This window comes from Gopherus evgoodei, chromosome 17, assembly GCF_007399415.2.
Source record: "Gopherus evgoodei ecotype Sinaloan lineage chromosome 17, rGopEvg1_v1.p, whole genome shotgun sequence".
In the NCBI taxonomy this organism is placed as follows: domain Eukaryota; kingdom Metazoa; phylum Chordata; order Testudines; family Testudinidae; genus Gopherus; species Gopherus evgoodei.
In genome coordinates this window covers 4,835,846-4,855,147 of record NC_044338.1, presented here as the reverse complement: position 1 = coordinate 4,855,147, position 19,302 = coordinate 4,835,846, and the positions used below count along the sequence as shown (strand labels likewise).

General features: G+C 43.9%; 2 protein-coding genes across 2 annotated transcripts in view; one reads left to right on the top strand and one right to left on the bottom strand.

Moving 5' to 3' along the window:
- Positions 1 to 8,156, top strand: part of TEX14 (testis expressed 14, intercellular bridge forming factor) — a 99,028-nt gene extending 90,872 nt beyond the window's left edge. Inside the window, exons 37-39 of the mRNA XM_030536655.1 lie at positions 1,342 to 1,476; positions 5,528 to 5,922; positions 7,422 to 8,156. The gene's annotated coding sequence lies outside the window, so the exon portion shown is untranslated. The remainder of the gene's footprint in view (positions 1 to 1,341; positions 1,477 to 5,527; positions 5,923 to 7,421) is intronic.
- The window catches only part of DOC2B (double C2 domain beta), a 142,114-nt gene continuing 124,297 nt past the window's right edge, over positions 1,486 to 19,302 (bottom strand). Inside the window, exons 7-9 of the mRNA XM_030536656.1 lie at positions 8,170 to 8,251; positions 6,881 to 6,977; positions 1,486 to 5,586 (exon numbers count right to left, since the gene is read on the bottom strand). Coding sequence (XP_030392516.1) covers positions 5,450 to 5,586; positions 6,881 to 6,977; positions 8,170 to 8,251 — 316 coding nt within the window. The 3' untranslated portion in view covers positions 1,486 to 5,449. The remainder of the gene's footprint in view (positions 5,587 to 6,880; positions 6,978 to 8,169; positions 8,252 to 19,302) is intronic.

Sequence of the window (19,302 nt, the reverse complement as noted above, 5' to 3'; positions counted from 1 at the left end):
GAAAGGTCAGCTCCTGACTGCCTTACACACTCAAATTCTCTGGTGGGGTTGAGTAGGCAGGGAGTGCAGTACTGTGTACTTAGATTGTTTTATTTTTGGGACGGGGACCATCTTTTTGTTCTGTGTTGGTATAGTGCTTAGCACTGTGGGGTCCAGGACTGGGGCTCCTATGTGCTACCACAATATAATTTATTAATTAAGCATTTTAAAACACAGTACAATGTTCTGTATGCCTGGGAGCCAGATCCCCAGCAGGTGTAAATAGGTACAGTACAACTAGCTTGAGTGCAGCTACTTTGATTTACACCAGCTGAGGATCTGGCAGATGACGTTGTGATCGTGCGATGGAATTAATTATAATCTGATATTTTAAGGGGACTTTATGATATTTAATATGTAGCATCTTATTCACCAGCATTGAGGGTATGACACTATATTTTCAGTGGCTCTGATGTACAGCATGTATTGCTGGTCCTGGGCAGTTATGTTCTGTACTGAAAATATTAATTCTCCTGTGTGAATGAGCAAATATGAAAAAGGAATAGGTTTGGGAACTTTGGTATTTGAGAGCATTGCCCAAAATGCACTGTAGGAGGGGAGATCTTGATTTGAATAGTATATCCCAAAGCCAATGCATAAGCAGCCTTTATTTTTACTTTGTTAAAAAGACAAGTCAAACCTAGTACATTAAATACAATACATGCTCTTCCCTGCTTCATAAATTCAGTCCAAAACTAATATTTAACCTTTGATGTTACAACCAAATATTGATACAAACACAGAGGATTGCAATAAAAACACCAGCCAATCAGTTTTACTATGCAAGTCAAGACCTAAGCATATCCTCTATTCCCAGGAGGAACATGGAGGTCACAGAGAATAAGGGCGCAGGAGTATTAGACACAAGTAAGAAAATTACAAAAACAACCTTCTCCTGGTGTATGTGGTAAATCTGTCCCAGGGTACTAGCTGGGGAAACTCTAGTACATGAAGCTGACCTTAGACCAAGACAGGCTTTGGATTAAAAGCTGAAAGGCAGACACTTTGGGTGGGGCGGATGGGAGGGGAAACAAGGTTTGGAGCACTATTAATGCCTATTCAGTCTGTAAGTGTTTAAAACATACTTACTGCAAAATCCAGTAAATATCTGCGTTATGGAGCTGACTGTTGAATAGCTGAGAATATGCTGTGGCTGGCTGGCTAATCACTACTAACTGTTAGAAACTGCAGTGCATTTGGGGCAGCTGTGTAAACATAGACACTGACTTTTTTGTTGTCATTTAGCTCTTTTTAAGCAATTATCAAGAAAAACCTAATGCTCAGTTATTTCTTTGTCTCTAGAGTATATGAACACAGGAAGCAGTTAACAGTGCTGTGCAGCGCTACAAACTCCTGATTTGCAACTGGAGCTGTTTTTTGTAAGAACACGATCATGCACTTTGCAACAAACGAGGACAGCTAGCCAAGATGAATTAAGTAAGTGTCCAACTCTAATATACATTTAGTTGCATATCCTATATTAGGCTAGGCAGCTGATAAGTTGGTTCCACCGACACTGATGGGAAAACATATGCAGTTTGGTATTCAGTAACAAAGGAGGACTCATGAGAAGGGACTCTTGGGAATATGCAGTAGGAGGTTTGAAATTCAAAGTTACTGCCTTCATTTGAAATGCTGAATAAAAAAAGGCTAGTATTGTTAAAGAGCCAGTGCTCCCTAAGCTAGATGCCACCCTTTAAATAGGCTCTTCACCTCTGGTACCAACTTAACTACTCAGGGTCTTGAACTCTGAATATAAACTCTTGGCAAATAAAGTTAAATCTTCCAAATCTACATAACTCAGCTCAAAGTGGAATTCCACAGGTAGCTGTAATCTCATCTTTTGTATAAAATGACTTCAGAAATATTTCCTTGTTCATTTATGTAGCTTTTATTTGAACAAGAAATTCACAAATGTGTCACTGCATTCCTTGACACACATTGGAAATATTATTTATCAACCATCTTAAGAGCCACAGAGTATGTTGTACCATTTGGTTAAAAAAAACAACCACCTGTGCACTGAAGCACTCTCAGAGCAGCCATATTCCTTTTAAAATGCCTCCCTGGTAATGTTACCAAATAACTCCTTTTAGTGACACTAGTGGAAACCTCTTAACCCTACTCTGGGTTTTTTCACCACAATTGAAGTGCTTTAATTTTTCAAAGTGATGTACAAACCTCACAATGCCCCAGTGAGGTAGATAAATATCCCCATTTTACAGATGGGAAAGCAGAGGCAGAGCAGCTAAGTTACTTAGCCCAAGGCCATACAGCAAGCCACTGGCAGAGCTTAGATTAAAATGCAGATGTTCCTGTCTCCAACTCCAAAAATTAATCCACTGGCTAGTTCTACTCTTGGTTTTAATTTTGCACCTTTGATTTTCCACACTAGGAAATGCCTCTTCGTTGCTTAGTTCATCTACTCCTGCTGCTTATCCCCCAGGTGGATTCATAACTCTTTTTGAACCCAGCAGGTACTTGTAATGTCACAGAGACTATGAGTTTCTGTCGGGATCAGTATGTTTTGTAAAACAATCCTAAGGAAGCAAAACAATAGGCATTTTTTAGTGATGCACTTGTAACATTCCAGCATTGTCCCATTACAAATTGGAAGCCAGATCCTGCTCTTCACTCACCTGACAAGCAGGATTTGGCCCTTGGTTTTACAACTGGCAAAAGAAACATTTTTTTCTAGGTAGAATCAGCTGCCGCTGAGCAATTTTTGCCCCTGAAGTGCTCTGAAAAGTTAAGACCATAAAAAAAGTGCATAAAATCCTAAGTGATTCATCTCGTGCCTGTGAAAATTGACACACCCTCAAAGGAGGTGAAAGTCTGTGTCATGTTCGTTGTCATTCCAGCATCTGAGTTTGAATGCGGCATAGTGGACTGAGCACGCGATTACTGTACAAATAGGGGGAGACTCAGAAGCTGAACCTTTACAATTCACCTTTTTTTTCCTTTTTATTTTGGGTTCTGTTTATAAATATTAACAAATCCAACAATAAGTACACATAGATAATACTGAGATACAAAATTCTTGTAGGATGCAGTTAAGGACAATAACTGCAGCCTTCACGTTGTAGCAAAACATTGGTATCAAACATTTAACAAGTTCTTGCATGACAACAACCATCTTGCATGCAATTTATATATATAGCCCAGTTAAAAAAGACAAATACAAAATGAAAAAATGCACACGTTATGTCCCACTCCACATTAGGCATAAACTAGTGTTATGGCAAAATATATGCTTAAAAAACAGTACTTTTAAAATAACTTTGACAAAAAGGGAGTCTCCCTATTATTCCTGGCCATTCTAAGAGCCTCCTTATCAGAGCCCTTGGACACATGCCTCTCCCATGGACTCCAGTAAGAGCTGTGGGGGCTCAGCACTTCTGAAATCAAGCCCTAACTATCCTGCTATATTTTAAAGTGCTGGAAAAGTATCATACATGGGCAAGAGAGAATTGGTGAGATCATCTAACTTGACACACTGTTGGCATTCAAATAAAATTCATGCATATCTGCGTAATTCACTACAAATATTACATTGTTAAAAAGACCCTAGAAGGTTTTCCCATATCTAACAAGGTGTACTATTATTATAACTTTGAAAAATAAATGTAGGTCTAAAGAGATCTGATTGATCCCAAAAATACATGTTTATGAACTACTACATAGTAAAGACTTGATGTAACTAGGGACCTTTTCAATAATGCATGGATTAAAGGCATCCATAAATTCTGCCAACATGCAGCATTTTGCCATTAGTTTAGCTCATTTGTGACTTCTTGTGTTTCCAGAAAAACTTGTGAACTGTCTTGGACATGGTTAGGAAAATAGAACAATGTGATTAATGAAAGAAAGAGAAGAAACTTTGATCCAGTGTATGGTGTGACTGGCAGAGTAGAGCAGTTTGGTTTGGGAGCTATGTGTTTGGTAGAGGAGGAGATTCTAGAACCAGATTTTTATTCAATTGGCTCCCTCTCAATAACGCAGACTTGCTGCTGTCCCTTGCACATTCCACCAGGGATTGTTTGTTCTCCCACAAACCTACCAATGATGTCAGTGGGGCAAAAATCAGGGCCTAAGTCTTTGGACAGTGAGTGAAGCCAGCCCGATGCAAAGAACAGATTTGTAGAGAGGAATGTCTAATTGGCCTACCTGGGGAGTTAGGAGTTAGTTACATACACTGTTAAGAAGGCTGAATAAAGGAAGAGACAAAGCCAAATTCTCTGTCCCTTACACAAGCGTAATGCCCACTGGAGTCCATGAAGGTTGTTATGCATGTAACCAAAGGCAGAATTTGACCCATGGCACTTACTGTAGCATCAAGTCTGCCGCCTCTTGCCCTTCTAGCTAGTGGCAACTCTTCAGGGGTTCTGTTCATTCTCACTAACCAGAATGAAGTGTCTGCACTAACAGTAAAATCTGAAGGTAAGTTTCAGTGAAAAAAAGTCCTGTTCAAACCAGCTGTGTAGTTGACAGGAAGAAAGGCAGTTTCATGGTTTCCTAAAAATAGCAGCTGCATGGAAGTACTAGTGTGAAGTCCCACTGTCTGTAATAGAGTAAGTGCTGGAATGGAATTGTCTGTTGATTTTCTGATCTTTCTTAAATATCAAAACTTCTTTTAGCAAATGTGAAGCCTTGTATTATTCCTAGTGAGGCTACAAGTGCCTACTGTTCCCAGGTGGACTTATATAAGGAAGCTATTGCCTTATATAGCTGCACAGCCCTTTTAGCATACTGGTACACTTCATCGGACAGAACAAGCATTACATTTCTGAAAGAAAAGCAAACAGTACTTATAGATTATTGGAGAAGATGATCATTCCAAAAGGTGGTGTTTAAGGGCATAAAGACTGTGCAGGCCCAAACCACAGAAATTGACAACCAGAAATGTGGCACACAGTCCCCTTAGTAAAATAGTTTCATGTTTAATAATGCTTTTTGCTCATAGTAGCTACACAAACAAAAAGTGATTCATTCATTTTGCAAGGCAGCAAGAAGATAATTCAGTATATCAAATAAGTCACAATTCTAGTGCATGCAGGCCTGTTTTTTCTCAATTGACTGTGTGTGTGTGTGTGTGTGTTGTTGTTTTCTCTCAATTGACTCTGTGTGGGTGTGTGTGGGTGTGTTGGAGAGAGGGAGTGCTCAGAGAAACGTAGGAGAAAACCCGAGGGGATCACACCCACTGAACAGAGAAAATCAATTGTGTCTTGTTTAGTGGTATTTCCCTGCAGCCTGTCCATCAGTTGGAATTTACCAAGCCACTCTTTCTTGCTGACTTAGTATCCCTTTTAATGTAGTAAGTAAACTAGAAGTCCAAAGGCATGAACTGTTCCTGGTTCTGGTTGTGAGAGAGAGCTGGGCTGTCTTCGGGGCCCCGGGCTGGCCTTTAGGGTCAATCGCTGAGGATAGCCCCTGGCAGCTCGTTCGTTAGCGTGTGCCAGCGCTCTATTTTCTTGTCCTTGTTTTTCAGGCAATCAAACCAGTGCTTCAGCCGCTCACCTTTGGCGTTAATTCCTAACACTACTCCACCTTAGCACACAGAGAGAGAGAGAGAGAGAGTGTCAGTCAGTTCATTCCACAGAGGTAAGCCAAGCTGTGCCAGTAAAGACAGACAGAGAAGTCTGTAAAACCAGCAAAGAGTCCTGTGGTACTTTATGGACTACAGACATATTGGAGTATGAGTTTTCGTGGGTGAATACCCAATTCGTCAGATGCATGCAGAGAAGTCTGTTACTGACACTCGTTCAGCTATCCAGCGAGATGTATGCAATGTGACATTGCAAAGTTTTCCATGCTCTTTGGTAGCTATTGGAAACAGCTGTTTAGAGGGGCAAGCGACAAGGGAGTCCTCACTCTCACACACAGGTACATTTTCTTCCTTTTAGCATGGGTGGGTGGCGGCTACTAGTGAGCACGATCACTGGGTAGGTGAAAGCTTCCTGGCTATTTTATCCCAGCCCCGCTCACTTAGAGCTGGGCGTGGAGGAAGGAGTACATCTTTCAAACACTGCTAACAGGTGTGGCTCTGTCTCATGCTGCCTTTATGGTGCTGCCCCCCTCCTCTTGAGTTTAATACTTTTGACAATGTGAAATTACAAGTGATTTGTTTGTCTAATTTGTTGCCATCTTGATTTAACAGGTCCCTTAGTGTGTGGGGAGAGGTTGGGCTAGGATCTGGCCAAGAAAAGGAAAGTCAGTTAAATCACATGCCAAAGTATTCTATTCTCAGAGCAGCAAACATGGAAGCTGGAACAGCCTATCCTTTTTTAAGGATGGCCCAGAGTGGGACTGCAAATGCCCCGCTGATTCCAAAGGCATAAGGAGGTAATGAACTCTCGTTGGCCATAAATCATTACGGCCACAAATAAAATGACCACTAAATACTTCAAAGGTGGTTTGAAGCTTTTGCATTCGACAAAGACGTATTACGCCTCCACTTCCACTCGTCTCTGGCTTTCAGAAGAAAGGGCTTTGAAAATCAAGGTGGAGTGGAGACGGGCTTGTCCTACAGGAGAGTGGGAAGCCAGAGCTGAGTGTAAGGGCTTGTCTACCTGAATGCTTAGTGTGTGGGAATTATACCTGCCTGCCACACAAATTCACTGGGGCACTTTAATCTAGTCCCATTTCAAAGCAAGGTAGCAAAGTGCACAACAGAATTTGTGTGTGTGGCAGCAGGGTCCATGTGGGCAGGCTAGTGTGTGCTAGATTTCTACCTCCGCTTGCCGCAAGCTAAGTGGTCGTATAGACAAGCCCTTAGTTGATTAATGTGAAAGGGCACATGCCCACAGCAGCTTTAAACTTACTTCAAGTGTATCTTGCTTACCAATAAAATCATTTGATTTTCCAATATCATAATCCCACACAGTGACTTCTAAGGTCTTCTTTGCCAGGTCACCATGCTTTATTTCATAACAAAATTCCTGTTGGGGAGAAAAACTGAATTCAGGAGGCAGCATGTCATCCCTAAAACTCTAGCTATGCTAGCACAGTGCAGTGTGGTTTTATAGAGCATCCTCAGTGCAAGGATCACAATGTTTCACAGAAAATGCTTGTAAGCTACAGCAACAAGGAAGGTTTGAAGGTGCTATTCAATAGGCCTGACTGAGTGGCTTGCAGAGCATGTCAGCTGGGTGGAACAAAGGAGCAGTTGGCTCTGAGGAGCTAGTGCATAAAGAATTGGATCTATTTACTGGGATCACTGCATAAGTCCCTTGTTGTCATTTGTTTTCTGGGCCAGGGAAATTCTCATTTAACAATGATGAAACATATGCAAAGGGAGGTGAATCATGAGCTAATGCTTATGCTCTGGGTAGCAGGTGATTGAGGAGAGGGCTTTAATTGTATATGACTGACACCCTTTTCAGATGGTCCTACCACGGAGAGACCTAGCAAGTGGTGCAAGCAAGGTTTCTTTTTCGCCTGTATTAACAGAAGTAGGTGAATGAGGAAGGATTTCCCAGTGGTTAGTGCACAAGCCTGGAACTTGGGAGACTGGAGCTCAATTCCCTGCTCTACTATAGCCTTCCTGCATGATCGTGGACAAGTCCCTCAAGCCCTGACCTGCTGTTAGACACCTAAATAACACTGAGGCTCTGGGCCTGTTTCCAGGATGTAAAAAGAAGATTGGTGGCACTTCTCTACCTCACAGAAGTGAGGAGGATCAATCCCTTAAAGATGGTCAGGTGTTTGGATGTGATGGAGGTGGGGGCCATAGAAGTACCAAAGCAGATAAAGCAAAAGCTGTGCATCTGGCTGTACTAGCATGAGCCAGGCTAGATAACCACCGAGCTCATGTGAAAAATACAACTGCACAAACCAGACTGGTGTCTACTTCCATAACTGTGATGGGGACAAGGTGCCTCTACACTGCTTGGGGGGGGGGCGGGGCAGGATGCAAGGATCCCAGCCACGAGTGCTAGAGGAAGGGTGTTTATTCACTGCTCAGATTGCAATAGAAGTATTTAGAAAGGCAAGCAGAGACAAAATATGATTGGATGTCCCGCAGCCGGGAAAACTGATGCAATTTATAGGCCTATCATCTTGATGTATGAGGCGCTCATTAAAGAGAGCGGCATTTTAGCAGCTATCAAATACAGTGTGGTGCAAAAATACCTCATTGAATTCAGGGTTTAGTGTTTTCTTTTTCACTGCTGTCTTATGCTTTGATTTCTTGTCCTCATCTGGTTTCAAGTAGCTGTAATTATAATAAAAAACTTGGTCAGAACACACAGCCATCTAGCTAAAAGTCAGCATCTCTTTTTTACAAGTTTGACCTAAGTTGTTCCCGCAGTCAGTTGAGTTGTATTCCCAGCTTTGCTGGTGACTTGCTCTGTGACCACAGGTAAACTACTGGCCTGCCTTGAGCTATGGCTTCCTATTTTGTAAAACGGAGGTATTATTTCTTACTTACCTTGGTTAAAGTTCTTTGAGAGCCTTGAGTGAAAGTCACTGCAGCAGTGGAAAGTAGCATATTGGCCTCTGGCATTAAAAAAAGGCACTGCTTGAACTCATGCTGAGCAGCTGTTCATAACCCCATAACCCAAGCCTGACCCCAGACGTACAGTACCTTCCATCTTAACTTGTGTAAAATTGATTTTAAATATTAACTTTAATAAATTTTTTAAATCTGTTCTACACCTTGTCATAGTGCAATGGTTATACCACACTCCAGTCCCTAGAGGCCACTAGAACTGCATGCACTGCACAAGTATGCTCTGAATAATTCCTGCCCCCAGAAATGCTGCCTTAAATCCCAGTTAGCCATGCATCAAAGACTCTAGAGTAGAGTCCACGTCCAGTGGCACAAATCTAGATCCTTGCTGAAATACAAAGAACATTTGTGGAAGAGAGAGAAGACATCAGTACTGCCACCCCCAAGCATTCAAAAATCTTAAGTTGGGTTCCTACTCCCAGTTCAGTGCAATGTCCACTAGGTCATGATGCCTTCTAAAGAAATACTAACTTTAAAAAAAGCCACGTTTCTGCCTGAACTGTTTTTTACTCACTAATGTTATAAGTACACCTCATCTCACTTTTAAATCAGGGCTTTGGTGCTGTGCTCCGGCTCCACTCAGGCTCCAGGCAAAAACCTGCAGCTCCATTGCTCCCGGAGCTGCTCCATGCTCCAGCTCTGCGTTCCGCTCCAAAGCCCTGTTTTAAATATAGTGGCAGGAACAAATATGCTGGACAGTACTTGCGTGTGTCCAGTTTGCTCTGCTGTTCGTGTGTTATACACAGCAAAGAAAAATAAAATTGTAAGGGAAGGTGTTGAGCCTGAAATCTCCTAAGATTCACGAAAAGTTAAACATAGTTCAAGTTGACACTGGGCCTTTAAAATCAGTTCTGTTTTCCTCTCCTGTTTTCTGTATCTCACTCGTATTTAGGTTTTATACATAAAAACAGCATACTTTTCTAACAGCTCCTGCTTCTTAGTCATGCCCTGAAGCCATAATCTACTGTTTGTGTTAGCACAGTGTTTCTCAAACTGGGGTCACCGCTTGTGTAGGGAAAGCCCCTGGCAGGCCGGTCCGGTTTGTTTACCTGCCCCGTCTGCAGGTCCGCGGTTTGCTGCTCCAGGCCAATGGGAGCTGCTGGAAGCGGCGTGGGCCGAGGGACTTACTGGCCACCACTTCCAGCATCCCCCATTGGAGTCAGACCTACCACTGGCACAGGTGCCCCACAGCAGACAGCAAGAGAAGAGGTGTGTGCATCCCAGCTAAGGAGCAGGGTATAGTCCCTCCTGTGCAAAAGGCTTCATCTGGTTTCCAGTCCACAAAGACTCTGCCTGCTGCTACAGGGATGCAGCCGCCAGGGATAGGAAATGGCACAAAGATACTTTTAGCACTGGATGTGTGGGCATTTTTGTCAGACCTCTGAGCTTCAGGCCATACAATTCTATCAGCAGGAGCCTTGTTTTGAGTGTCACATCACTTTAAAACAGCTCTTTGGGTCTTCCAGTAATGGAAGTGTGTTTTGGGGAGGGAGAGCCCACCCTCTGATGGGGATCAGCACATGGGCACTAACCAGCACAGCATGCATGGCCATCCCAGCACTTGTCGGTGGAAATTCAGTGACCGAACTCCACAGTGGAATCGAAAGTTAAGCCAACTTATCCGTGGTCCGCAGTCCCTGCACCTGTACAACCTGTGCACAGTTGATAAGAGACAACATACAATCTGAGAAGCCCCAGCAGGGGAATAGATCAGTCAGGCACTAATCAAGTTGTACTTGAAAGGGGAGGTCAAATCACATTGAGAAAGATACAGATTTAAAACTGAAATAGAACCCAAATTGGGCAGCCACTTCCCCCATGATTTATTAGAAAGGCTACCAAAGCTGAGGGCTGTTTTCCCCATCAGCTGTATTTATAGCCTGACTCTTATTCCAAAGGGGAAAGCAGCAGCACACAAATATTGCATGGCACTCAGACAATATTTTAATATTGGGTTGCTCTATGCCATGCACATATTTCCTCTGCTCCATTTACTATGCGGGAAAAGCTCTCTGCTTCTCTGGATCTGAGTCTTGATATGATAGTTTTATGGTTTGGGAAGCTCCTTGGAATATCACTGTCTCAAGCCTGGTCTACACAAGAAAGGGTACGGTACAGATATACTGATACAGCTATACCAGCCAGTTCTCCTAGTGGAGAGAGAGCTATTACCAGCTAAAGAGTTATTGTGCTGGTATAGCTTATACCAGTTCCCTGAATGAAATAAAATATTCTGGCAAAAGGACATTTTTGCTGATATAACAGTCTGCACTGGGGGTTTTGCTGGCATAGTTATGTCACCTAGGGAAGTGATTTTTTTCACACTCCCAGCTGACATGGCTATGCTGGCAAAACTTTTAAGTGCAGATCAGGCCTAAGAAACAGCGCTGAGAGGGAGTTTTCAGAAGAGTACATGTTATTTAGAAGTAAGGGCTCATCTACATCAAAATGTAGGACTGGAATTTACCTCAATAGACCATCTAGTCCAGTCCCCTGCACTCCAGGCAGGACTATGTAATAACTAGACCATTCTTGACAGGTGATTGTCTAACCTGTTCTTAATCTCCAATGATGGAGATTCCACAATCTCCCTAGGCAATTTATTCCAGTGTTTAACAACCCTGACAGGTAGAAGGGTTTTCCTGTTGTCCAACTTGAACATCCCTTGCTGCAGTTTAAGCCCATTGCTTCTTGTCCTCTTCTTAGAGGCTAACGAGAACAATTTGTCACCCTCCTCTTTGTAACGACCTTGTATGTACTTGAAAACTGTTGTCCCCCTTAGTCTTCTCTTCCCCAGATTAAACAAACCAAATGTTTTCAACCTTTCCTCATAGGTCATGTTTTCTAGATCTTTAATCATTTTTGTTGATCTTCTCTGGACTTTCATCAATTTGTCTACATCTCTCCTGAAATGTACCCAAAACTGGAAACAATGAGGCGAGGTCTTATCCTCAGGGAGTAAAGTGGAAGAATAACTCTTCATTCTTGCTTACAACACTCCTGCTAATACATCTAGGTGAAAAGTTAGCCCAAAGACTATTTCAGGTATCCTGTATCAAAGTACATTTTCAGAGGAACAAAATCCTGCAGCCCAGAATATTTATCAATTAGACAGTGGAAGGTAAAACATCACGGAAATAAATCTACTCTGTCCCACTGGAATCTGCCCTGAGGAATGAGAAAGCTACATATATATCACATGCCACTGACTTATGAAATTGGCATCTCTGCTCTACATGTTCTCCTTTAATTGCTTTTAGTTGTCACAGCTGGAAAGGGTTTGGCAAGGAGAGCCACCGTGCGAATGGCATGGCTATTACAAAGAAAAACAAGACAGTTTGCCAGGGAGACACTAATTAAGTAGGGAGCAGGGAGCGCACTGATCTCCCTTTGATGAATAAATGACATCATTACCTGGGTAGGATCACACTCAGAAGGGAGTGAGATGCAGACTTGATGATGCACTAAACATGTGAAAGCCCTTTGCAGGGGTTGGGAGAGAGTTGTGCATACATACACACAATACACCCACCCTACCTCCTCTCCAGAAAGTGCTGAAATAAATGCTGAGGCAACATGTCTTAATTCTCTTAGGGCTAGTCTACACTGGAAATGTTAAAGTGCTGCCGTGGCAGTGCTTTAACGTGGCTTGTGTGGTCGTGGCACAGCGCTGAGCTTTCCCAGTGCTCTAAAAAAACCCACCTCCACAAGAGGCGTAGCTCCAGAAGAAAGTGTAACCACCATCCTCTTCCCTCAAGTGACCTTCAGCTGCATGTCTTGTCTTGCCGAGAGCAGCGATGTTGATGATGTACCTTGAGAGTTCTCAGGTGACAACTGCAGTTCTGTGTTCAAGTCTTTCACTTTTTGAGTTGTCTAGTAGGGTATGGACATTCCACGTTGCAAGAAACATTTTTGTTTTTTGACCACATTGGGAGTGATCCCTCTGGATGTGGTTATCCTGTCAGGTATGGTGGGATAGCCTTCTCCTTGGGCTGCCACCTTGACATGGTGGAGAAGCTTGTGTATGTATACTTAAGACCCTAAGTGCAATGCCATCAGGAGTCCTGTACTCCTGGTGGGGTAACCCATGGTGATAAGGTCAAAGGCGAGGTACCAGACAAAGTGCATCCCAACACAACACAACCCAGTATAAGACCCCAACGGCAGAGCAGGCGGATGAAGCAGAATCGCCTCTCAACAGCTGCAAAGATGGACGAAGGCTACCACAGAAAAGAACCCCCCTCCCCCTGTCTTCTTGGACCTCCTTATCACCAGCCACAGGCGCCATTTCCGCCAAGATTTGTATGGCTGGTGATGTGCAACGGCTCCCCCATATTAAACTACTCACGCGCAGGCTTCTCTCGCAGGAAGATTTTTTTCCCCACCTCCACCCATAAAAGTCCTGCAGAGATGGGTGAGGTGACGTGATCACCAGGAGTCCCTACTCACGGACACATGCGCAGGCAGTGACCACAAGATGAAACCGGATATTATAGGGATAACTGAAACCTGGTGGAATAGTACTCATGACTGGAGTACAGGTATTGAAGGCTATGTGCTGTTTAGAAAAGACAGGAAGAAAGGCAAAGGTGGTGGAGTAGCCTTGTATATCAATGAGGAGATTAACTGTAATGAAATAAGAAGCAATGGAATGGATAAGACAGAGTCTGTCTGGGCAAAAATCACACTGGGTAAAAAAACAACTAGAGCTTCCCCTGAGATAGTGCTGGGGTGTGCTATAGACCGCCGGGATCTGATTGGGATATGGATAGAGACCTCTTTAATGTCTTTAATGAAGTAAACACAAAGGGGAAATGTGTGATTATGAGAGACTTCAACTTCCCGGTTATAGACTGGAGGACGAGTGCTTGCAAGAATAATAGGGGTCATATTTTTCTGGATGTGATAGCGGATGGATTTCTTCATGAAGTAGTTGAAGTACCTACGAGAGGGGATGCCATTTTAGATTTGGTTTTGGTGAGCAGTGAGGACCTCATAGAAGAAATGGTGGTAGGGGATAACCTTGGTTATCCCCTACCACCAATCATGAGCTGATTCAGTTCAAACTAGATGGAAGGATAAACAAATGTAGATCTGGGATTAGGGTTTTCAATTTCTCGAGGGCTAATTTTAAAGAGTTAAGGAAATTAGTTAGAGAAGTGGATTGGACGGAGGAACTTGTGGATTTAAATGCAGAGGAGGCCTGGAATTACTTTAAGTCGCAGCTGCGGAAATTGTCGGAAGCCTGCATCCCAAGAAAGGGGAAAAAAAACATGGGCAGGAGTTGTAGGCCAAGCTGGATGAGCAAGCAACTCAGAGAGGGGATTAGGAAAAAGCAGAAAGCTTACAGGGAGTGGAAGAAAGGCAGGATTAGCAAGGGAAGCTACCTTGGTGAGGTCAGAACATGTAGGGATAAAGTGAGGAAGGCTAAAAGCCGCATTGAACTGGACCTTGCAAAGGGAATCAAAACCAATAGTAAAAGGTTCTACAGCCACATAAATAAGAAGAAAACAAAGAAAGAAGAAGTGGGGCCGCTATACACTGAGGATGGAATGGAGGTTAAGGACAACCTAGGCATGGCCCAATATCTAAATAAGTACTTTGCCTCAGTTTTTACTAAGACTAGTGAGGAGTTTAGCGATGATGGAGGGATGATAAGTGGGAATGTGGATATGGAGGTGGATATTACCGCAACTGAGGTAGAGGCCAAACTTGAACAGCTTAATGGGACAAAATCGGAGGGCCCGGACAATCTCCAGGATATTAAAGGAACTGGCGCGTGAAATTGCGAGCCCGTTAGTGAGAATTTTTAAGCAATCGATAAACTCGGGGGTTGTGCCGTATGACTGGAGGATTGCTAACGTAGTTCCTATTTTTAAGAAAGGGAATAAAAGTGATCCGGGTAATTATAGGCCTGTTAGCTTGACGTCTGTAGTATGTAAGATCTTGGAAAAAATTTTAAGGGAGAAAGTAGTTAAGGACATAGAGGTCAATGGTAATTGGGACGAATTGCAACATGGATTTACTAAAGGTAGATCGTGCCAAACCAATCTAATCTCCTTCTTTGAGAAGGTGACGGATTACTTAGATAAAGGAAATGTGGTAGATATAATTTACCTAGATTTCAGTAAGGCGTTTGACACAGTTCCACATGGGGAACTGTTAGTTAAATTGGAAAAGATGGGGATGAATATGAAAGTTGTAAGGTGGATAAGGAACTGGTTAAAGGGGAGACTCCAGCGGGTCGTATTGAAGGGTGAACTGTCAGGCTGGAAGGAGGTCACTAGTGGAGTCCCTCAAGGATCGGTTTTGGGACCGATCTTATTTAACCTTTTTATTACTGACCTTGGCACAAAGAGCAGAAATGTGCTAATAAAGTTTGCGGATGACACAAAGCTGGGGGGTATTGCTAACACGGAGAAGGACAGGGATACTATTCAGGAAGATCTGAACCACCTTGTAAACTGGAGTAATAGTAATAGGATGAAATACAATAGTGAAAAGTGCAAGGTCATGCACTTAGGGATTAATAATAAGAATTTTAGATATATGTTGGGGACGCATCAGTTGGAAGCGACAGAGGAGAAGGACCTTGGGGTATTGGTTGATAACAGGATGACTATGAGCCGCCAATGGGATATGGCTGTTAAAAAAGCAAATGCGATTTTAGGATGCATCAGGCGAGGTATTTCCAGCAAGGATAAAGAGGTGTTAGTACCGTTATATAAGGCGCTGGTGAGACCCCATCTGGAATATTGTGTGCAGTTCTGGTGTCCCATGTTCAAGAAGGATGAATTCAAACTGGAACAGGTCCAGAGACGGGCTACTAGGATGATCCGAGGAATGGAAAACCTGCCTTATGAAAGGAGACTCAAAGAGCTTGGCTTGTTTAGCCTGGCCAAAAGAAGGCTGCGGGGGGATATGCTTGCTCTATATAAATATATCAGGGGGGTTAACGTTAGGGAGGGAGAGGAATTATTTAAGTTTAGTACTAATGTAGGCACAAGGACGAATGGGTACAAACTGGATATAAGGAAGTTTAGACTTGAAATCAGACGAAGGTTTTTAACCATTAGGGGAGTGAAGTTCTGGAACAGCCTTCCGAGGGAAGTAGTGGGGGCAAAAGACTTTTCTGGCTTTAAGACTAAGCTTGATAAGTATATGGAGGTGATGTTATGATAGGATAGTTTAATTTGGGCAATTGATCTTGGATTATCACCAGATAAGTCTGCTCAATGGTCTGCGGGGAGATGTTGGATGGGATGGGAACTGAGTTACTGCAGAGAATTCCTTCTTGGGTGCTGGCTGGTGAGTCTTGCCCACATGCTCAGGGTTTAGCTGATCGCCATATTTGGGGTCAGGAAGGAATTTTCCTCCAGGGCGGATTGGCAAGGGCCCTGGAGGTTTTTCACCTTCCCCTGCAGCATGGGGCATAAGTCGCTTGCTGGTGGATTCTCTGCAGCTTGAGGTCTTCAAACCAATTTTGAGGATTTCAATAACTCAGTCCTGGGTTAGGGGTTGTTATAAAAGTGGATGGGTAGGGTTCTGTGGCCTGCCTTGTGCAGGAGGTCAGACTAGATGATCATATTGGTCCCTTCTGACCTATGAGTCTATATGCCCCTGAACTGGGATGGGGGGATTTTTGGCGGCAGCGGTCACAACTGAGCAGCCTTTTTAGGAACCCCTCAGCTCAACTCATATGGGGAAAGGGCTAGAAAAGATGCTCCAATATAAGAAGTTTATGTGTTATGAGAAGTTGATGTATAGTTTGTTTGTCTTTGTCTATATATTAAAAAGTTATAGAAAAAAAAGAAAGCAAAGCCAAGGAGATTAACAAACCGCATTCTGAGAAGGGATTTTAAGAACAAGACCACCTTGTGGAACAAAGCAAACTTCCTTTGTGGGATAAAACCATATGACAAGATTGAATCCGATTGTCTCAGTCATTGCTCAGTGTCAACACATCTGACTTATTAATAACTAGTCTACTATGAACACAACAGCCAGTTCACTGCCACGAAGCCTCAAATGTCGAGCTCTGGGCGTTCTTCTCTCTCACACAAACGGATTTAAAATTGAGGCTGGCAGGACAAGCACAGCGGAGAAACCAGCAAAAGCTGAAGCAGCAACAAGAAACAAAATCAGAACTGTCACAGGACTGGTACAAAACACACCTGCAATACAGGGCCTTTCACAGAATAGACTGTCTTAAAAAAAAACCAAACCCACACTCAACCTTCCCGCTCATAAAGTAGCTGGAGGTTTCCAGGCTGCTGTTAAGAGAGATTGATTTCAGAAGAAAGAATACGTTTTCCTTAGTTCTTCTTAGCTGTGTAATTGCCTTTTGAATTGTTGTTTACTGCTGACCATGAGCACATGCTAAGTGAACAGGATACTTGAGGTGGGGAAGAAACTAGCAGTTGTTCCAAGTAAGCAGCAGGTTAGGTGAACGCACAGCCCACATGCAGAGGAAAAGTTGAGCTCCTTTTCCAGTAGTACAAAGACATGATCCACACAGCAAAACAGCTTCAAATCTTGGTTTTACCTGCCAGCCTGAATAAAGCAGCACTCTTCTCCTGAAACCAGGTGCACTCCAACTGAACCCCAGTTCAGCAAAGCACTGAAGTATGTGCTTAACTGCTAGACCCAAAGCATAAGAGCAGCCTCCACTCTCTTGGGATGCCTATACAAAATCCCTGTAGTGCTCAGTGCTCCAGACATGCCCCTTCTGTCCCTGCACACCCCCTGGGACGCACATTGCCCCTGCACTAGGAGATTTCTTTCTGGCCTCCTTTGCTATGTTCAGATATAAAACCCCCATGCCTCAAGGCAAAGGCCAATTTCTAACTATGAGGGAACGGATTTAAATGAGGGCAGATGTCCCCATGTGCCCACTGCAGCATTCTTATACCTTCTTCTGAAGCATCTGGTGTTGGCCACTGGCTGCGTCAGGAAACTGGATTAGCTGGGCCTTGGATTTGACGCTGTCTGGCAATTCCCATGTTCCTAGACATTTCCGCAGCAGCCTGTTGGAGCCAGGTCTAGATTCAGCCCCATAAGGAGTTGATCTGCTCAGTTAGGAGGTGCCATTTTATATGTGCACTTCTCTGGCTACACCTAGCACTTCACTCTTCCAGAAGTCTGGTCCTGAAGAATCATAACTCTTGAAACTAAAAACTCTCACTGATTTTATTTCTCTCGGAGAAAAAAACAACAACAAAAAACCACCCTGCATCTGAAATGGCTTCTGCCCCTGACAAGCCTACTGGCTCTCAGAGCCAACATCGTATCATCTTGGCAGTGTATTCGTTTTGCCAGATCCCTGATGTCCTGGTTGGTTATGGCCCTGGGAGCCCCTTGCAGGCCCCCTGAGAGCCGCCACAGCCCTTACTCATCAGGGGACCCACAACTTGCTCTCACATACTTCCAACATGGGAAAAATCACTTAGAAGCAAAAACTGATTAGGCCCCTAATTACTCTTTGCAGAAGGTTTGCCAGGTCTGCTCCAAAGGCCTCTGCCTACTAACCACCTCCTAGAGCTCTCAATAGTCCCTGAATATGACTCCCCTGATGACACAGCTTTTGGCAGGGGTGCCTGGATGGATGCACGCACATGCCATACACTGTATCCACTGGTCTGATAGTGGAAACTTTTCCCCCTTTGTTCAGCTGCTGCTGCTGCCCAGTCTTTAGGGGACCAATTACATCACTGTGCCGGGGACTCAAGGGAGCATGTTGGGGGCATTCTGTTGAAGGAGAGGGACTGGTGTTCTTAGGACAAGGAGTGTTACCAGGAATGCTGCTGCTGCTGTGCTTGAAAGCCAGTCACCTTATAAACCAAACTGAAGATCCTACCGAAGGCAGCTAATGCAGTGGGTCACTAGTTGGTCCTTCCACTGGTGTGCCTGGAGGAATGGCTCTGAGTTTGGAGAAGACTGCATTCACGTTCTGCTCTTCACAGCTGGTGAGTGTTTTCTCCCCATCCGCCCAACCCTCCAATAAACTGCAGTCATGCTAGGGGGATCAAATAAAAAAGAATTTTTCATTCATGCTAGTTCATGGCATGGTCACTTTCAATCAACGTCAAAACACCCAGTCTGAGGCTGGCGGGATCAGTGCCAGGAGCCAGACAGCAAGATCTCTGGAATGGGAAAAGATTCCTATTCAGATGGCATCTGTCAGCAAGCAAAGCACTTGTGTGTTCCTGCAAAGGACATGCGGTGTGTTACAGTGCGGCAAAATCTCCAGCAAAGAGCTGGCAATTGAAGCCCTGCTCACTCTGCTTCAATATGTTACCAAGCTTAGCTGCAACAGAGCACTAGGAAGAAATATCTGATCAGATCCAGGGTGAAAAGAGGAGCGGGTAACCCGTTCAGCAAATCACTTCTGAAACCAGTTTGGGACTATAGGCTCGATGGTTAATAGTGCAGTAAAGGGCTGGGGTGAGAGATGGTTTGAACAGCTTGTGCACTAGAACTGGGCTCCTTTGCCACAAGATTTGCATCAGGGATGGGCAACCCACTGTGGTAAGATCCAGCCTGGCCCAAATGTTTGACCTGGAGGCCACTTCACAGTCTGCCAATAGGCAGCTGGGCTGACTGGTTAAGCAGCAGCTGCCTCCTGAAACAGAGCCAACTCTGAATGTCAGGAGCACGGGGGGGGGGGGGGGAATTAGAGCTACAATTATAGTCGGTGGGGGGCACTAAACAGAGGGAAGAAAGAAGAGGAACAGGGAGAAGGGATGAGGCAGAAA